Here is an 18,451-nt window from a genome sequence, read left to right as displayed (position 1 = left end):
TTCCCCGAGTCAAAGCTGACGTCTTCAGATGTTTTAAGATGTCACCACAGACATGAGAGAAACTGACACCAAAGGAGCTTTTGTATTTGCTTAAAATTACACAAACTGTTCAATTCAAAAATCAAAAAAGTCATTGTTGACTAATGAAAATGAATGACTTATTTCATAAAATGAACGACTTACTGGCATGTCTGTCCCTGATGTTTTCACAGTCCAGTAACTGGACATTCGGACAAAGAAGTCTTCACCCAAACTTTACAAAATAAAAGAAAACAGCAACATGCAAACGTCAGTGGATTAAAAATAAAAAGCTTATAGCTGAGAAACATTTTAATGTAAACTTCTCTAAAGGAGAGATTGTTCGAACATGGCACATGTAGAATCACCAGGTGTGACTGCAAGATGATGTTACCTGTGTGTGTGTGTGTGTGTGTGTGTGTGTGTGTGTGTGTGTGTGTGTTGTAGGTGTGAAGCCATGGAGTTATGTGATGGAAGTTTTGGAGGAGCGAAACGGCTCCGACACAGAACTCCTCAAGTTCACCATGACACTCATCAACAAGGTAAAAAGGCAGTCAACAGTGTAAACAAACGTTCAACAGTGTAAACAAACATTCAACAGTGTAAACTGTGTGTGTGTGTGTGTGTGTGTGTGTGTGTCAGACTTTAGCGGTGCTGCCTGACCAGGACTCGTTCTACGATGTGACAGACAGTCTGGAGCAGTTGGGAATGGAGACCATCATGCAAAAACACATGAACAACAAGGGGACAGAGCCAGACCTCCGAGCACAGTTCACCATCTACGAGGTAACGACAACCTGAACAACACCACCCTGAAAAAGACGAAGTACGAAGAGAAACCACGTTAGGAACAAAAAACAACCACAACGACAACCACCACAGTAACACAACCACCACCACAGTAACAACAACCACCACCACAGTAACAACAACCACCACAGTAACAACAGCCACCACTACAGTAACAACGGCCACCACAGTAACAACCACCACCACCACAGTAACAACGGCCACCACAGTAACAACAGCCACCACTACAGTAACAACGGCCACCACAGTAACAACCACCACCACCACAGTAACAACCACCACCACCACAGTAACAACCACCACCACAGTAACAACAGCCACCACCACGGTAACAACAGCCACCACCACAGTAACAGCAGCCACCACAGTAACAACAACCACCACCACAGTAACAACAACCACCACCACAGTAACAACCACCACCACCACAGTAACAACAGCCACCACAGTAACAACAGCCACCACTACAGTAACAACGGCCACCACAGTAACAACCACCACCACCACAGTAACAACCACCACCACCACAGTAACAACGGCCACCACAGTAACAACAGCCACCACCACGGTAACAACAGCCACCACCACGGTAACAACAGCCACCACCACAGTAACAGCAGCCACCACAGTAACAACAGCCACCACCACAGTAACAACAACCACCACCACAGTAACAACAACCACCACCACAGTAACAACAACCACCACAGTAACACAACCACCACCACAGTAACAACAACCACCACAGTAACAACAACCACCACTACAGTAGCAACAACCACCACAGTAACAACAGCCACAACAGTAACAACAACCACCACCACCACAGTAACACAACAACCACCACTACAGTAACAACAACCACCACTACAGTAACAACAACCACCACTACAGCAACAACAACCACCACTACAGCAACAACAACCACCACTACAGTAACAACAACCACCACCACGGTAACAACCACCACCACCACAGTAACAACAGCCACCACAGTAACAACAGCCACCACTACAGTAACAACGGCCACCACAGTAACAACCACCACCACCACAGTAACAACGGCCACCACAGTAACAACAGCCACCACCACGGTAACAACAGCCACCACCACAGTAACAGCAGCCACCACAGTAACAACAGCCACCACCACAGTAACAACCACCACTACAGTAACAACAACCACCACTACAGTAACAACAACCACCACCACAGTAGCCTGTGAAAAAACTAGAACAACACAGCTTTAGTAGAGGATACACATTCTTGGTAAAGTAACTACCTGGAAATTAGGTGGAATTATGTGCAGAAAAATAATAATTCTAAATTACTGAAGGTTATTTCAGTTATTGACTCCTATTGTTTTACTAAAGGAAATAATAAAATGTTTAGACTTGGTAGATTTTTAAAAAAATAAATTGATAATAATGTGTTAAACTAAACCAGCTGTCTGCTGTAAATCTTCAAACCTGAGATTTTGCACCTCTTCGACTCAAACTGATGAAATGTGGCTCATGACAGATACAGCAAAGCCCAAAGCCTGAATATGGACCTTTATCTTTGTTTACACTGTCTTTGTGTGTGTGTGTGTGTGTTTGTGTGTGTGTGTGTGTTTCAGATGGCTCTGAGGCATGAGGACGGTGAGATAGACGACTCCTCCTTTCACGTCCGTAAAGAGAGGAGAAAGATGGCTGCTGGTGAGCAGGAAGTACGAAAGAGCCGCCGCTCATCCAGCCAGAACCTCCCCGACCTCCTGTCCTCATCCGCGGGCTCTTCCCCCTCAGCATCCCCCACACCCCCTGCCTTCCTCCCACCGTCACCCGCCAACAACCCCCTCTCCCCCGCCGTCTCCTCTGCCTCCTCCCCCAGCACCGCCGCGGGTTTCGGCAGCAGGGCCTCATCCCCGTTGACCTCTGATCCCTGCAGCTCCGCTTCCAGTCCGTCCGGATCCCAGAGAGGGTCTCCGCTGCCCCCCCACACGACCTCCAACGGTACCACGACCGCAGAGCAGGAAACAAAGTCACCGTCCAGCCCGTAAGTTCACTCTGCTCATAAAGCTGTAAAGTAGAAAATAATTAAAATAAAAAATCAATAACTGCTCGAGCCAGCTCTGAAACAGACCAGACCTGGATTCATCTGAAATGCAGGAAGAATAAACCAACAATTTAATTACAGTAGTCACAAAATAAAAGCAATGCAAAGGTCGTTCTAAAGAAAAGAATTCATTTCAACAGCTTTAATGTCATGAGATATGTATTTTTGTATGCTAGCTGGTGACGCTAGTTAGTGATTTTAGCTGATGATGTGATATGGGGGGGCAGACAGAGAGAGAGAGAGAGAGATTCAGGGATGGACAGAAATCACAGTTTTGACAGCTCTAATAGATTTATAGCTATATGAAGTACATATGGCAGAGTACATACATATGTACATATGTGATATATTTATGTATGTGATGTATTTACATATTCATAGCAGATAGTATATGAGCATAGTACAGCACTATTGATCTCATAGTAATGGTAGTATAGCTAATGGCAATAAAAGTTGCAGTAGATGTCGGGCAGGGCCACGGCAGGAGTTGCAGCTGTAATCCATTATCCAGGCTCAGCCGCTCTCCATTCAGACCTGCGAGACGAGAAAGCACAAAGACTCCGGGGAAGAGGCCAAGTCAGTAACATGGCTTGGTAGGACAGGAACATACAGATGGAGAGGGAGAGAAGAACAGAGGAGATTTGTGTGTCATTGGAAGTCCCTCTGCAGTCTAATCCTATGGCAGCATATCTAGGGGCTGGTCCAAGGCAAGCCTGAACTGTAAGATTTATCAAAGAGGAAGCCTGCTTTAAGCCTGCTCTTAAATGTAGAGGGGGTGTCTGCCTCCTGGACAATAGCTGGAAGATGGTTCCACAGGAGAGGAGCTTGATAGCTAAAGGCTCTGGCTCCCATTCTGGTTTTAGAGACTTTAGGAACCACCAGTAAGCCCCCATTCAGTGTTCTACTGGGGTAACAGGGTACTATGAGCTCTTTAAGATAAGATGGTGCCTGAACATTTAATGTTTTTAGGTAAGAAGAGGGATTCCAGGTTTGGTTTGAGAGATTAAGAACAAGGCTTTCAAATGAGTTAGAACTGAGTTTTTGGTTGATTCCTAAGCTTGAGTCAACAAACGGCCTGATATAATAATAATAATAATAATAATAATAATAATACTAATAATAATAATAATAATAATAATAATAATAATAATACTAATAATAATACTAATAATAATAATAATGATAATAATACTTGGCTCTCTGAAACTGTGGCAGCTGTGTTCACTGTTGCAGTTTGAGTTTACAGCAACGTGCAGCAGGAGTTCAGTGCTGTTCAATTGGATGGAAAACTGAATAAAGAGGGAAAAAATTAGCTTCATTTCAGATTCGGCTCTCCCAAACTTGTGTCGACTTCGGCGAAACTCATTCCTCGTCCAGATTGGTTTGAAATGAAAGTGAAGCTCAGTCCACTGACACGGCGTCCTCTGCAGACAGAACGCTGGGAGACAGACGCTCATCGTTGGTTTGTGGCGTTGAGCGTCTTGTTCTCGTCTGAGCAGAATGAATCTCTGCCTCTGGACTCTCTCGCCGGTGTTACGGTCGATCCGGTCGCCCTCTCTGAGCTTTACCAAGTTTAGAGCGGCGGACTGAGGAGGGAACATGTTTTATTTGGAAACCGCTGTTCTCTGAGTTCAAGCAGCAGGAATGTTTGTCCTCAGTGGGCACATGGAGAACATTTCTGCTCATGTTTGGTCTCTGCAGAAACGTGTCCAGCTGGCATCTCTTCCACAGTTCTAGTTATTTTAAGGACACAGTTCAAGTTCAGTATTTTAAACGCATCACTTTTTAAACATCAACGTACATTATTAACAAGACCAGCAGGCGCAGTGACTGTGGAGCTGACAGCGTCGTGATGCGATGAGGAGAGCAGCTTTAATATCATTTCAAATTAAAGTCGATCTGTGTTTGTGTCAGAACTCCAGTAAATATTCATTTTTCACACAGCTTTCACCGTCACGCCGTAGAGTCCTGAAACCAAATCAGTGATCGATCAGCTGATCAACAGAAAATTAATCGTCAACTGTTCGGTCATTTAATAATTGTTTCCATCACATAAAACACTGAACATTTGATGGTTCCGGCTTCTCTTCCTCCACTACATAGACTATACAAGACACCACTCTGGGATTTTCCTCTATCATATGATGTTTTATTGATTAATCGATTAATAGAATGATTAATCTGTAATAGAAGTAATCACAGAGGAGCAGAGTGGGGGGTCTCTCTCTGCATGTCTGTCTGGGATCTGGTTCTGTTCTTGTTTCGGGTGTCTTGGTGTTGGTTTATTGTCTCTGATGTCACCTCTCTGTCTCTGTCTCTGTCTCTCTCTTCATGCTGTGCTGCGTCTCGACCACTAGGAGTCGCTCTTTTCTCAGCCACCACATGTCAGCTCTGGGTCTGAGCAGGAAGTCCAGGCTCTTCTCCAAAACCAGCTCTATCTCTGAGGAGCCTTCAGCCGCCTGCAGGTCTGTAACAGGGAGACTGACCTCAGACCTGCTGACAGATCAGAGTCAGTCAGATCTGAGGGGTCCATCCTGCACAGAGCAGGAAGCAGATCAGGAACGTTTCAGGACAGTCTGAGATGAGTCACTGGTGGTGAAAGAGAATCCTGTGATCGATCACACTTATTGATCACAATGTTCACATTTGTTTCAGACAATAAAACCAGACGTTGAGGTTTTATTGAATATTGATGAGATCGACCTTTTATTGTTGTAAAACATTTGTATTTATTGATTTAAAATGAATTCTAGAAATTTAATGTTTGGTTGATGTTTTGGTCACATGGTGCACACTGACCATTCAGGCTCTGAGGCGTTGACCTCTGACCTTTGACCTTCCCTGTGGAGAATTGTCCTCAGGATGCTGCAGAGTGAGATCATTATTTTAATAATGCTGACAGGCAGCAGTCATCTCTGTACACACACACACACACACACACAGACACACACACACAAACACACTCAGACAGACAGACACAAACACATAGAAACACACACACACACACACACACACACACACACACACACACACACAGAGGAATGAACTGGCTTGTTTGAAATCTAAGTCTTACTCTCTCCATTCTCGGCAGTTCACTCATTCTCTCTCTCTCTCTCTCTGTGTGTGTGTGTGTGTGTGTGTGTGTGTGTGTGTGTGTGTGTGTGTGTGTGTGTGTGGCAGCTCGTCTTCCTCAGACCTCTCCCCCCAGGAGAAGTTGTCCCAGTTGAACCCAGAGCAGCCCGGCGACAAGACGGAGACTAAAACCAGTTTTAAGTAAGTGAAGCAGAGGAACTGGGCTGTACTGGCGTGCGTGGTTACCGTGGTAACGTACCTACAGATTAAAGGCAGCTCTTTTCCTTAAGTTTTTGTTGTTTCAGAGAATTTTCACTGTTGGTCTTCAGCAGATATTTAAAGCTGTTTTTACTGGACACGCAGTCATTCATGAAACTGGTTTGACTGGTGGCCACCAGGTTTTACCAGTTTAATCAACGGGTTTCATAGTTTACTGTGCAGTCAGCTATTTGTTGGTGATTTGAGGTGTTTTTGTTGGTTTGAAATCATGTCGGGATCATTTGAGGATCATTTCTGGATTATTTCTGGATCATTTTTAATAATTTCTTGATCAACTGGATTCATCTTAGATTTCCCTCTGACCATCAGATGAGATTTTTAAAGAAAGAGAGTGTCTCTCTCTCTCTGTCTGTCTCTCTGCTGTCTGTCTTTCTCTCTGTCTGTCTCTCTGTCTGTCTGTCTCTCTGTCTGTCTGTCTGTCTTTCTCTCTGTCTGTCTCTCTGTCTGTCTGTCTCTCTGTCTGTCTGTCTGTCTGTCTCTCCTCATTGTTACATTATGATATTTTGTCTGTTGCTCTAATCTTTCTCTTTTTCCTCCTCCCTCGTCTTTTCTCTTCCTCTCCTCCCTCGTTTGTCTCCCAGCTCTGGGGAGACTGACCTGGTCTTCTGGTGAGTACACGTCTCCTCCTCCTGCTCCTGTGTGTGTGTGTGTGTGTGTGTGTGTGTGTGTGTGTGTGTGTGTGTGTGTGTGTGTGTGTGTGTGCGTTGGGCTGGTGGGGGATTCTCCGGGTTAAACTCTGTGTCATGTTGTCCAGTTCAGTGTTGTTGCCATGGTGATTGTGGTTTGGGGTTTTCTAGTGTTTACCTGAGAAGAGGCTGTACCATCTTACCGTCAGGTATCTGGAGTTCAGGTGCAGGAGAGAGTGTTTCCCTCCAGCTGTGAACCAGCAGATCACTGTCTGTTTAAAACCAGCTGCTGGGTCTTCGTGTGTCCATCGCTGCTGTTGGACGCAAATATTTCTTTTAACGGGGCTTTTTAAAACGTCGCTCTACTGTTTGCAAGATTAATAAATTGTTGACTTGACTGTGACAACTAAAACAAGGTGGACTGGAAGCCCTGAACCTGAGAACTGGTCCAGGTCTGGTCTTCGTGTGTGTCCTGCTCAGCTCTGTTGTGTCTCTGCAGCCCAGACGACTGTAATGTAAAAGTGGACAAGCCAGTTCTGAGGAGGTTTGAGTAAGTACTGCTGCAGCCCCACTGCATGCTGGGAGCTGGAGGGAGGACAGGCGGGCTCTGCTGCTTCGGCCGGACGTGTGTGTGTGTGTGTGTGTGCGTGTGTGCGTGTGTGTGTGTGTGCGTGCGTGTGTGTGTGCGTGCGTGCGTGCGTGCGTGCGTGCGTGCGCGTGTGCGTGTGTGTGTGTGTGTGCATCTCTTCTTCTTCTGCCTTAGAAAACAATTTGATTGGTGAATGTGGGTGTTCCTGGTCTGTCTCTGTGATCCTTGCAGATGTTCAGGGAACTTCAGTGTAATATTTCCCTCTTTACTTCTGTTGTTTTCTCATCTCTGTCTCCTGGGCCTGGGCCTGGACCTGGTCCTGGTCTGGGTCTGTTGTCCTCCTGCGGTTCAAATGAGAATAATTGAAACTCAGAAACCAGAAGCTGCTGCAGCCACTAAACATAGACAGCTGATTACAGAGCTGAGATCCAGCAGCCCCCTCAGACCTGGACCAGGTCCACCCCCAGAACTACTGTGCTGAGCTGTGCTGCAAGATGACTGCAGTACTTTTACTTAAGTATCATCACCGGTATCATTTTGAGCAACTTCTACTTCACTTGTGTATTTCTCATTAAATTCTACTTCACAACATTTCAGAGGGAAACCTTCAGTATCTGAAGCTGTGTGTGTGTGTGTGTGTGTGCGCGTGTGCGCGTTTGTGCGTGTGCGTGTGTGTGCGCGTGCGTGTCATGCGTGTGTGTGTGTGTGCGCGTGCGTGTGTGTGTGCGCGTGCGTGCGTGCGTGTTGCTGGTGGCTCTGGTCCTTCTGTTTGGTTTTTGTACTGCTGGGTGGAGTCTAATCGCTGGTGTTTAATCTGCTTGGTGCTGGTCTGGTTTTTGGTTTGCAGTGGTTTGCAGTGAGGACCAGATTCATTCTTTGGTTCATCCTGTTCATTAAAGTGATTTTAATGTTTGTATTTCATTGTTTTTTCTCATGCTGTCTGCAAAATTCAAGTCTGGTGGACTTTGTATTCTATATTTCCTTCTAATCAATAAGTCTCATGTTCAGACACAAATCTACAGACGTTGGTCCGTCTCTGTGAACTGTCTAACTTCAGTAATGTCCTCAAACAGCTGCTCACTGCAGTTTCTATCAGACAAACAGCTTGTTGGGACTATTTTCTGCGGTGGATGAATCCACATTTGGTGCTGCAGTGAGTGTTTTACATCAGATTTAATGACAAGAAGGAAAATGGAGAATGTCATCAGAAACAGGAATGTCCTGCGTCAGTGTTCAGGAGGTCACATTCTGTTGCCTTATGATCATTAATAATCAATCAATGCAGTAATCAATGGATTCAAAGTGAGGTGATCAAGCTGTGTGAACACAGCAGCGTGTGAACAGGTTTGATCTGAACTGAGAGTCCCAGACGCCTGAAGGCGGCTTTCTGCTGCGTGTCGTCCACTCTGTCCCCGTCTCACCTGGTTTTCTGCCCCCCCCACAGAGACACCTTCCTGCGCAGCCTAGCAGCCACACAGTGGGAGAAGAAGAGAAGAAGTAAACACCTCAGCCAGGCTCGGCGGTCCTCCTCTGATGATGTCATAACCCCGAGCCCGCAGCCTGCAGAGGAGGGCGGCGGCGTTCCGGCTGAAGAGCTTTCAGGTCAGAACACGTGACGGTCACACGGTTCATGTCCAAAGCGATCTGTAGGTGGACAGAAGGACATGGATGTCTGCGTCAAAGTGAATCGGCGTTTTGTTGCGTGTCGTTCATTCTGTCAAACACCTGTAAAAGCAACACCTTTCCGTTGTTGTCTGCAGGCTCCACCTCCAGCAGCTTGGACGCAAACGGACACTCAGACTCCCAGAATGACCCCGGTAAGAGACTACAGTTACCCACAATCCCCTGCTCCCCGTGTGTGTTGGCCTAACTGCAGCATTCGGTTAAATGGTTGTTTTTTCTTTGGAAAGTTCTGAGTGAAACGACCCTGAAGTATCAGCCATGATGACACCGTCCACATGTCACATGACACATCCACAGTCAAACATTCCTCTTTTATTTCCAACAAAAGAAGTACGATTGTTCGCTGGTTTGTCCACGTCCCTGCAGCCTTCATCAAACAGCGCGCTGAAAACACACAGTGAAGCATCCAAATGAGCTTTCAGTCGTCCACCTTCAGAACAGTCTCACCACGTCAGTAACATCCACCTTCACATGATGGCGTAGTGTCAGTGCAGTGTGATTCTGCTCCACCTCTGTCCTTCACCTCACGAGGTTTCCCATCGAGGTGGAGGAAGAGCATTGAGGAAAGGACACAGGACGAAGTTGTTTCTGTTGATGGAGTGTGAATCAACTCAGTGGTGATTGTACACCACCTGGTGGAGGTCAGGTGTTACTGCAGACCTCTGCATCATCCATCAGGGTCTGTGACAGAGGACAGGCTGACTGGAGACAACAGCAGTCAGTGGACAAGATGATGTCTCTGCAATAATGTCCCCATAAACCTTCTCAGAGACACTTTTGCTGAGTAACAGAGAAACAAGGTGACCCTGCTGCTGTAGATGACGCCATGTTTAATGAAGGAACAGTGATTGTGTGGACAGGTGACCAGCTGTCAGTGAATTAAAACAGTAATCAGTTTACAACTAATTAAATTAATCAATCAAAACTATAAGTTCAACTAATTTTAGATAGATGGATGGATAATTTAAAGTATTTTAGAAACTGTCATAAAGTCAAATTCTGACTTATAAATATATACATATAGGAATATATACATATAGGTACGTACATATAAGCATATGTGATGTGTATACACACACACACACACACACACACACCTCCAAGCTTTGTCCTGATGCATCTTTTGTCCTTCTACATAGCTTCAGTGGACTGAAAAGGGAAGCATTTCCACAATGTTGAACTGAATCAGCCGGTGCTTTTAATCTGAAAGGTGTTTGTGAGACTTCCTGTTGACATGTGAATGTGTGTGTTTGCAGCAGCGTCGGTGCAGCGGCAGTGCAGCACTCTGTCCAACGACAGGAAGTTTCTGCTGGACATGCTCTACTCCAAGACCTCTACCACGGCGCCTGTGAACCTGACGGCCACTGCTGCACCCGACACCACCGAAGAAGAAGGGAGCGTCCTGCCTGGTGAGGGCGCTGAAAAGATGCCTCGCTGGTTTAAAAAGAGTCCCTTCAAGCATCAGAGAGAAGAGAGTGACACCTGTCTTCCTCTTCTCAGGTGGAGATCTGGGTGGGCGGGGTCGCGTGTTGGAGCGTCTGTCGAGCTTCAGAGCGCGCTCAGTCGAGCCGTCCTGCCCCAGCGAGAGCAGCGCCTCCCGCAGGGCGGAGCTGGAGGGGCTGGAAGGTTCCGCCCAGGCGGCGCTGGCCCGGCTGGCTGAAGAGCAGCAGGTCTGAATTCAGAAGTTTTTGTCTTTGTCTGTGGTCACTTGATGCGGCAGGTATCACCTGATTGACGGTTCATTAAGCCCCACCCCCCCTCAGTAACTGCTGTTACCTGTCAGTCAGTGAGACCGACAACCAACCATCCAACTGTCTGTGACTTTAAACGCGAGGAAACAAGCAGTTTGTGTGACTGCAGCTCCATGTTCACACCTTCAGCAGGTGCTCAGCTGTGATTGGTCAGTCACTGTTTGGGGGAGGGCTTTAGTGAACTCAGTCAGTCAGTCGCGGCATGCAGAAGCACATAATAAAGCGATGATGATGATGATGATCTGTGCTCACCTGTAAACACCTGAATGTGCACCATCAGAGCCGTCAGCTCCGTCAGCAGAGCAGCATCGATGTGGAGAGCCACGCCCGCCGGCTGGAGACCACCCAGATGACCCCGCTGGGCCCCGGCGGCCCCGGCGACGCCTGGGAGCAGCTGCAGCCGAGCGCCGCCGCCCTACGCATCAAAGACCTGGACTTCTCCGACCTGCTGGACGAGGAGGACATAGATGTCTTGGACATGGACACCTTCGACTCCACCTCCACCTCCACCTCCTCCTCCTGCCTCTCTGCCCCACCCCCACCTCCTCCCCCTCCTCCTCCTCTGGGCCTGGCTGCTCCTTCTCCTCCCCCTCTGCCACCAGGAGGTCTAGCCCCTCCACCGCCTCCTCCCCCTCCACCAGGTGCTCCTCCTCCTCCCCCTCCTCCTCCTGCGCCTCCTTCCTCGGCGGCATCCTCTCAGAAGCAGAAGAAGAAGACGGTGAAGTTGTTCTGGAAGGAGCTGAAGCAGGCTGACGGACCTCAGAAGTGTCGCTTTGGTCGGGGGACAGTGTGGGCGTCTCTGGACAAGGTGGCGGTGGACACCTCCCGACTCGAACACCTGTTTGAGTCTAAAGCCAAAGACCTACCCGTCGCCAAGGTAACCAGGCCTGTTTTAGCTGGGGGGGGACTAACAGAGGCATTTGGGAAGTGCTCAGTAAAACTCCTTTTCAAGAGCCGAGAGTTTCTTCTCTTCTAAAATATTCAGAGACGATGGTGAAACAGAGAGGAGTAAAGGCAGGAAGTATTCACAGCCTGAAACCCTGCTGGCGCCCCCTACAGGCCAGAACGTGGCTCTCAGAGCTGACAGTGGGCTGCAGACTGAAAGATTTGTTTGAGGTCATTCATAGTGTCTCCATTAGCGCTTAGCATTAGTAGTTTATTTCAGTACATATACCTCATGCCCTCCCCTGTGACTGGTGGAGGTTGTTTGGCTGTAATAGCCTGAGAGGAGGGCCTGCAGACACTGCTCAGGGCTGAGAAAACTAACCTGGACCAACTCCACATGTTTTTAAATCATTAATGAAATGAGTATTGATAAGTATTAATAGTGAGCTGTCCTGCAGGAAATACATTGAACTGAACTGAGTTGATTGTTTACATCAGGTTGCCAGGGCAACAGCAGGACAACTGATTTACCACTTATATCAACAGATTATTGATTGACTCGTCATTTTTAGTGATGCTCTTTTGAACTTGATGTGTGCAGAAAGGAGCTGAGACAAAGAAGTCTGAGATTCTTGTTCTGGACCCGAAGAGGAGTAATGCCATCAACATCGGTATGACCGTCCTGCCGGCGGTCCACGTCATCAAGACTGCCATCCTCAACTTCGACGAGTTCGCCATCAGCAAGGAGGGCATCGAGGTACAGAGCCCTTCTTGTCAGCAGAGGGCGCCATGATGGTCTGCTGTCCATAAGATTAGAATGTCGATGACAGAACAAGTCGGTGCTGCTGATGAAAGTACCTCACTGTGTTTTATGTGTGTGTATTTAACTGGATTTTAGTGGACTTGTATAGATCTGAACCAAGTCTGAGCTGACCCCCCTCTGTCCTGAGCAGAAGATCCTGACCATGACCCCAACAGAGGAGGAGAAGCAGAAGATCCAGGAGGCTCAGCTGGCCAATCCTGACGTTCCTCTGGGGACGGCGGAGCAGTTCCTGTTCAGCCTGGCCTCCATCAGTGCCCTGACCCCCCGTCTGCAGCTCTGGGCCTTCAAACTCAACTACGAGGTTCTGGAGAAGGTAACACACACACTGACACAGGATCTGGTTCTCCTGGTGACACTAAAACAGTTCAGCTTTGCTGTCACTGATCGATCTTCGATCGTCCATCATCGATCCTCGTACGCTGGCTCAGACAGAAGAAGATGTGACTTTTGAAAAAAAGACGAAAGCATCAGACTGTGAGAGCTCAGACTGACGTTAGTGTGAAGTCTGGTTTTGATCAGCTGGCTGGTGTCAGTCCAGCAGATTAGTTTCTATCAATGACTGTGATCAATTACTGAGTATGATCACATGTGACGTGTGTTTGATCGTTCAGTCGCGTCTTCATGAGGAAGGAGAGAGAAGCTCAGAGTGTGACTGTGTCGCCCCCTGCAGGAGATAGCAGAGCCTCTGTTTGACCTGAAGCTGGGCATGGAGCAGCTGGCGTCCAATCAGACCTTCAGGAGAATCCTGGCAACGCTGCTCGCCATCGGGAACTTCCTCAACAGCTCCAGCGTGAGAACCAAACACTGAGACGTCTGTTTTAGCACTGAAGGTCACATGTAGTCTAACACACACACAGACACACACACACAAAGACACACACACACACACACACACACAGCTGAGCATGATATTGTGAAGGCATCAGGGAAGTTACTGTTTGACATGAAGGTCAGAGACAGAGGACAGTTAGAGACAGAGGACAGTCAGAGACAGAGGACAGTCAGAGACAGAGGACAGTCGGAGACAGAGGACGCTCTGAAGGGCAGATGAACACATTACATCTGTGTCTGTTGATGAACTCTTGCAGGAGGCTCCGTGTCCTCAGTTCTGTGAAAAGCTTCACTTTATTGATCGATTGATCGATTGATTGATCACAGATCAGTTTTCAGAGCATGTTGTCACACAGAGGATCAGCTGATTCACTTCAGATAAATTTGTTGTTTGTTCAAACACAGATTAGAGATTAAAGACAGAGACTGAGACATGTTCTGTTTCCACCCTGCAGCTTTAATCACACACTGTGCGTGTGTGTGCGTGTGTGTGCGTGTGCATGTGTGTGTCTCTCTGTGTGTCTGTGTGCGTGTGTGTGTGTGTGTCCAGGCTAAAGGCTTTGAGCTGGGTTACCTGGAGAAGGTGGTGGAGGTGAAAGACACAGTTCACCGTCAGTCTCTGCTGCATCACACCTGCAGCCAGGTGGTGGAAAATTACCCAGAATCCTCTGACGTCTACTCTGAGATCCCTGCCATCACCCGCTCCGCCAAAGTACAGCTCTTCTCTTATACTGTGTTGTACCGTAACACCTCCTGTTTCCCAGACTTCTCGGCTGTGGAGTTGGAGGCAGGTGTCACCAGGTGAGTTTTCTTTTCCAGGTGGACTTTGAGCTGCTGTCAGAGAACCTGGTCCAACTGGAGAGACGTTGCAAAGCATCATGGGACAACCTGAAGGTGGTGGCCAAACATGAAACCAAAGCGGTCCTGAAGAACAAGATGACGGACTTCCTGAAGGACTGCACACAGAGGATCATCATCCTGAAGGTGGTCCACAGGCGGGTCATCAACAGGTGTGAGCATGCTACACACTACACACATGTACACACAAACCTTCATACAGATACACAATAACTGCACACCAACCAGAACGATGGACAGAGACGTCCTCCTCCTCCTCCCTCCTCCAGGTTCCACTCCTTCCTGCTGTTCCTGGGTCAGCCGTCCTCCTCTGTGCGGGACATTAAAGTCACGGCTTTCTGTCGGATCATCAGCGAGTTCGCTCTCGAGTATCGAACCACCAGAGAACGAGTCCTCACGCTCAAACGCAAACGAGCCGCTCACAGGGAGAGAACCAAGACCAGAGGCAAGATGATCACTGAGGTAAACCTCCTGCTGCCCCACACCTCCAGATCCAGATCCACCAGCCTGGTTCATGATCCAGCTGAGCTGCCTCCAGATCAGCTGCTCTCTCAATCATGAAGTACTTTTAAAGTGACAGTACCACACAGTAGAAATACTCCCAGCATGTGATAAATGAACTCTTAACAGCTGCTGAGAATCAGTTTAATGTGTACTTTCCTCGTGGCGTTCAGCGTTCTGTATGATAACTGTGGAAGGACGAGTGTTAGTGGAGTGATGTCATCAGTGTCTGGAGAAGCTGTTCCACCACATCAGGTTCAGGTTCTTCTCTAAATCCTCCTTTTCCTCTTTTCTCCTTTTCTCCCCATCCTCCTCCATCTTCTCGTCTTCCTCTCAGACTGAGAAGTTTTCGGGGGCGGTGCCTCAGCAGGACGACCCCTCCCCCGTCTCTATGTCGGCAGAGGCGGAGCCGGGTCAGGAGGAGGAGCACGAGAACATGAAGAACCTGCTTATCACCAGCAACAACAGCCTGTCTGCAGACCAGAGAGGCCTGAGACGCTCCAGAGCCGTCCGGAGTAAGACAGTTTGATCTGAGCGCGCTCAGTTCATCTCTCTGTTTCCTTTACATCAAAACTTTCATTATCGTTACATGTTCAGAGACACCTTCTGTGTTTCCTCCTCAGGCTTTTATTTCAGCGGTTCTTCATCGTCTCTCATTATTTTCAGTCAATGCTGGAATGGTCAGCTCAGACTGAAGTCCCGGGAACGACATCAGAGACAGGAACAGGAAGCAGTAACGACATCAGAGACAGGAACAGGAAGCAGTAACGACATCAGTGACAGGAACAGGAAACAGTAACAACATCAGATACAGGAACAGGAAGCAGTAACGACGTCAGAGACAGGAACAGGAAACAGTAACGACGTCAGAGACAGGAACAGGAAACAGTAACGACATCAGTGACAGGAACAGGAAGCAGTAACGATGTCAGAGACAGGAACAGGAAGCAGTAACGATGTCAGAGACAGGAACAGGAAGCAGTAACGACATCAGTGACAGGAACAGGAGCTGTCTGATACTAAGTTTCAAAGACATGATCCCCCTGTCAGGCCTCTCTGGACCCCCCTGAACCCTGAACTTTATTTACAAATGTCAGACATGACGACCTAGTTTAGAGCCGATCTTTCCTGCTGTGATCCTGAACACTGTGTGTTAGTCTGGTTCTGGTTGATATTCTGGATCTGGTTCTGGTCCCAAGGTCTTGGAAGGGTCAGTCCGTCCCTGATGTCCGTAGCCAAAGAAGACGGGACCATCTCCCAGGACGACGCCACAGACGAGATCATGGACCGACTGGTCAAGTCTGTGACCCAGAATCCCTCGGACAGGCCGTCCAGCCCCAAGACCCGCAAACGGTCTCGACTGAACAGGAAGTCATGTGAGTACGGGGCCTGATGGGGGGCTGATCGGGATTTAATGCTCGTTTGTTCCGTTTTCTGAAGTTTCTCTGTTTTGTTTGACTCAGACAAGACGAATCATTTTATGTAACATTAAGTTTCCTCTGAGGAAGCTGACTTCCTGCTCTGCTGGTCTGACAGACGAGGCCTGTGGAGTTTGTCGGAGGTTTGTGGTGTTTCTGGGTTAAAGGCAGGGTCCTCTGAGTCCTTTGAGCCTCAGCAGGTTCAGATCTATGTGTTGAGACACAACAGCAGCTCTGTGTCCAAAACAGCTCCGTATCGCTGTTGTCGCTTCCTCAGTAAATCCTGTCAGAGCAGATAATCATCACACCACATCCTGCTGCTGTTTCAAGGTCATTCCAGCTGTTAGCGTGCCGCGATACCTGGAAACAAACGTCGGTGCAGTGAGTCTGAGGATCAGTGGTTTTAGGGGGTTTTCTGCTGTCTGTGTATGTTAATGAAGCATTTCCAGCTGTCCTGACGGTTTGTGTTCACATGCAGCTCTCAGTCTTTGCCACAGATCTGAAATTAAAAGGCAGAAAGTTTGATTTGTAGATGATTTAATAAAAGCTACATGTGTGTCTCTGTGTGTGTGTGTGTGTGTGTCTGTGTGTGTGTGTGTGTTTCAGTGAGGAGGACTCTGAAGAGCGGTCTCAGTCTGGATGTGGTTCAGGCTCTGGGACTCAACAGCAACACAGGAGACAAAGTCTGAGCAGAGACTCAAACTGATCGACGGATCGATCGGTGAACACTATCGATTAAAGAGACTGACCTCAGAGCAGCTGAGAGACGCCACTGGACAACTTGATGACCAGGTTGTCTGAATGTTGTCCCGGATGTCCTGTGTCCTGCGGTGACACGTGACCCGTTTCCTGTTCGACATCACACGTGTGAATGTTTGTGAGTTTGACACGAGCCAAAGACGAACCTGCTTTATTATCACTGCAGCCTGCACAGACAAGGCCTTGAAAGTCATTAAAGGTTTTGGAAAAAAAAAAGAACGACTGAAAATTCAACGGAAGAACAAAATCAACATCACGAACATCACTGAAATCACTAAAATCACTAAAATCACTAAAATCACTGAAATCACTGATGTGGTTTGTAAGTGTCACCGGCCTGTATGTGTGTGTGTGCGTGTGTGTGTGTGTGCGTGTGTGTGTGCGCGCGTGCGCGTGCGTGCGTGCGTGCGTGTGTCCTCTCAGGTCTTTCACTCGTTCTCAGTTCACGTCGTTCTCAGATTGATCTTTTCTGTTCACGTGTTGTTGTTTTTTTTGAGGTGTTTCAACTGACTTCAGGTCAGTTTGTGACTTGCAGGTAAAAAAGCTTCTTCACTGTTTGTGTGTGAAGGAGGAAGACAGTTTTTATTTAAAGAGGAAGATGAAGATTTGATTCAAAGACTCGTGGAAGGTTGAATGTGTTCCAGATATAATTAATAAAACGTTTTAATAAAGAATCTCTGATTGAGTTTTGTGTTCAGATGTTTTCCCACAGCGAGTTCGGTCACATTATTCAATCAAACTTTATTGTCACAAACATCAGTTACAGCATGTGATGACATGTTACAAATCCTGACCGATCAGAAACACAACAAGGCTGCTAACTAATGGGAAGAGGAACCTTTTATGATCGGACAGTTTCTGTGTAATCGATCGATCGTCAATAACTTCAAAACTGTTCTATAGATTAATGGAAGAGATGATGAACAAGAATTCATCTAAAGTTCGTATCTGGTTACAGTCTCTAATTTCATCATCCTCACTGTTCAGACTGTCATTTTGCTGTTGATGTGTTCTGTACACACACCATCTACTTCCTGTCGGTCCGTCCTGAAAAGGGCCCCTCCTGTCTTCCTGTGTCTTCCTGTTCAAAGCCTCTGAAGGACAGACGGGTCGTCAGCTGGACTGAAGCTCCTTCAGGCAAAGATTTGTGATATTGATCTATATAAATAAAATGAAACTGAACACCTTCCGTGTGTTTCTGTCCAGTTCAACATAGAAACATGAAAACGTCCAAACGTCCCACAGGACCCTGAAGGCGTTGTGCCTCCTTAGCTGGCAGTGAACGTCTCAGACTATTTCTCCTTTCATGTTGCACTGAGGGAACTGAAGATTGACCTCTGAGGCCCTGGACCAGGGCCTGGTAGACCTGTTCAGTCATCACACACACACTGAAGGCCGCATAAAGAGAAAATTACTAAATTAATTCTAATAATTAACAAAAAGATCCAACAGAA

At 47.4% G+C, this 18,451-nt stretch overlaps 1 protein-coding gene across 1 annotated transcript in view; it reads left to right on the top strand.

Annotated features, from left to right (window-relative positions):
- Positions 1-17,671, top strand: part of fhod1 (formin homology 2 domain containing 1) — a 38,175-nt gene extending 20,504 nt beyond the window's left edge. The window contains 23 exon segments of the mRNA XM_041948582.1: positions 466-560; positions 661-804; positions 2,447-2,862; positions 5,280-5,387; positions 6,103-6,195; positions 6,855-6,881; positions 7,399-7,449; positions 8,933-9,090; positions 9,249-9,305; positions 10,428-10,580; positions 10,672-10,841; positions 11,203-11,417; positions 11,419-11,444; positions 11,447-11,799; positions 12,409-12,564; positions 12,761-12,943; positions 13,301-13,420; positions 14,012-14,173; positions 14,281-14,471; positions 14,589-14,781; positions 15,158-15,335; positions 16,020-16,196; positions 16,845-17,671. Of these exon segments, the coding sequence (XP_041804516.1) occupies positions 466-560; positions 661-804; positions 2,447-2,862; positions 5,280-5,387; positions 6,103-6,195; positions 6,855-6,881; positions 7,399-7,449; positions 8,933-9,090; positions 9,249-9,305; positions 10,428-10,580; positions 10,672-10,841; positions 11,203-11,417; positions 11,419-11,444; positions 11,447-11,799; positions 12,409-12,564; positions 12,761-12,943; positions 13,301-13,420; positions 14,012-14,173; positions 14,281-14,471; positions 14,589-14,781; positions 15,158-15,335; positions 16,020-16,196; positions 16,845-16,927 (3,509 nt within the window). The 3' untranslated portion in view covers positions 16,928-17,671.
- The last annotated feature ends 780 nt before the right edge of the window (positions 17,672-18,451 follow it).

Source organism: Chelmon rostratus, chromosome 1 (genome assembly GCF_017976325.1).
Source record: "Chelmon rostratus isolate fCheRos1 chromosome 1, fCheRos1.pri, whole genome shotgun sequence".
In the NCBI taxonomy this organism is placed as follows: domain Eukaryota; kingdom Metazoa; phylum Chordata; class Actinopteri; order Chaetodontiformes; family Chaetodontidae; genus Chelmon; species Chelmon rostratus.
Note: the sequence above shows the minus strand (reverse complement) of the source record. Positions and strands in the feature narration are given on the sequence as shown.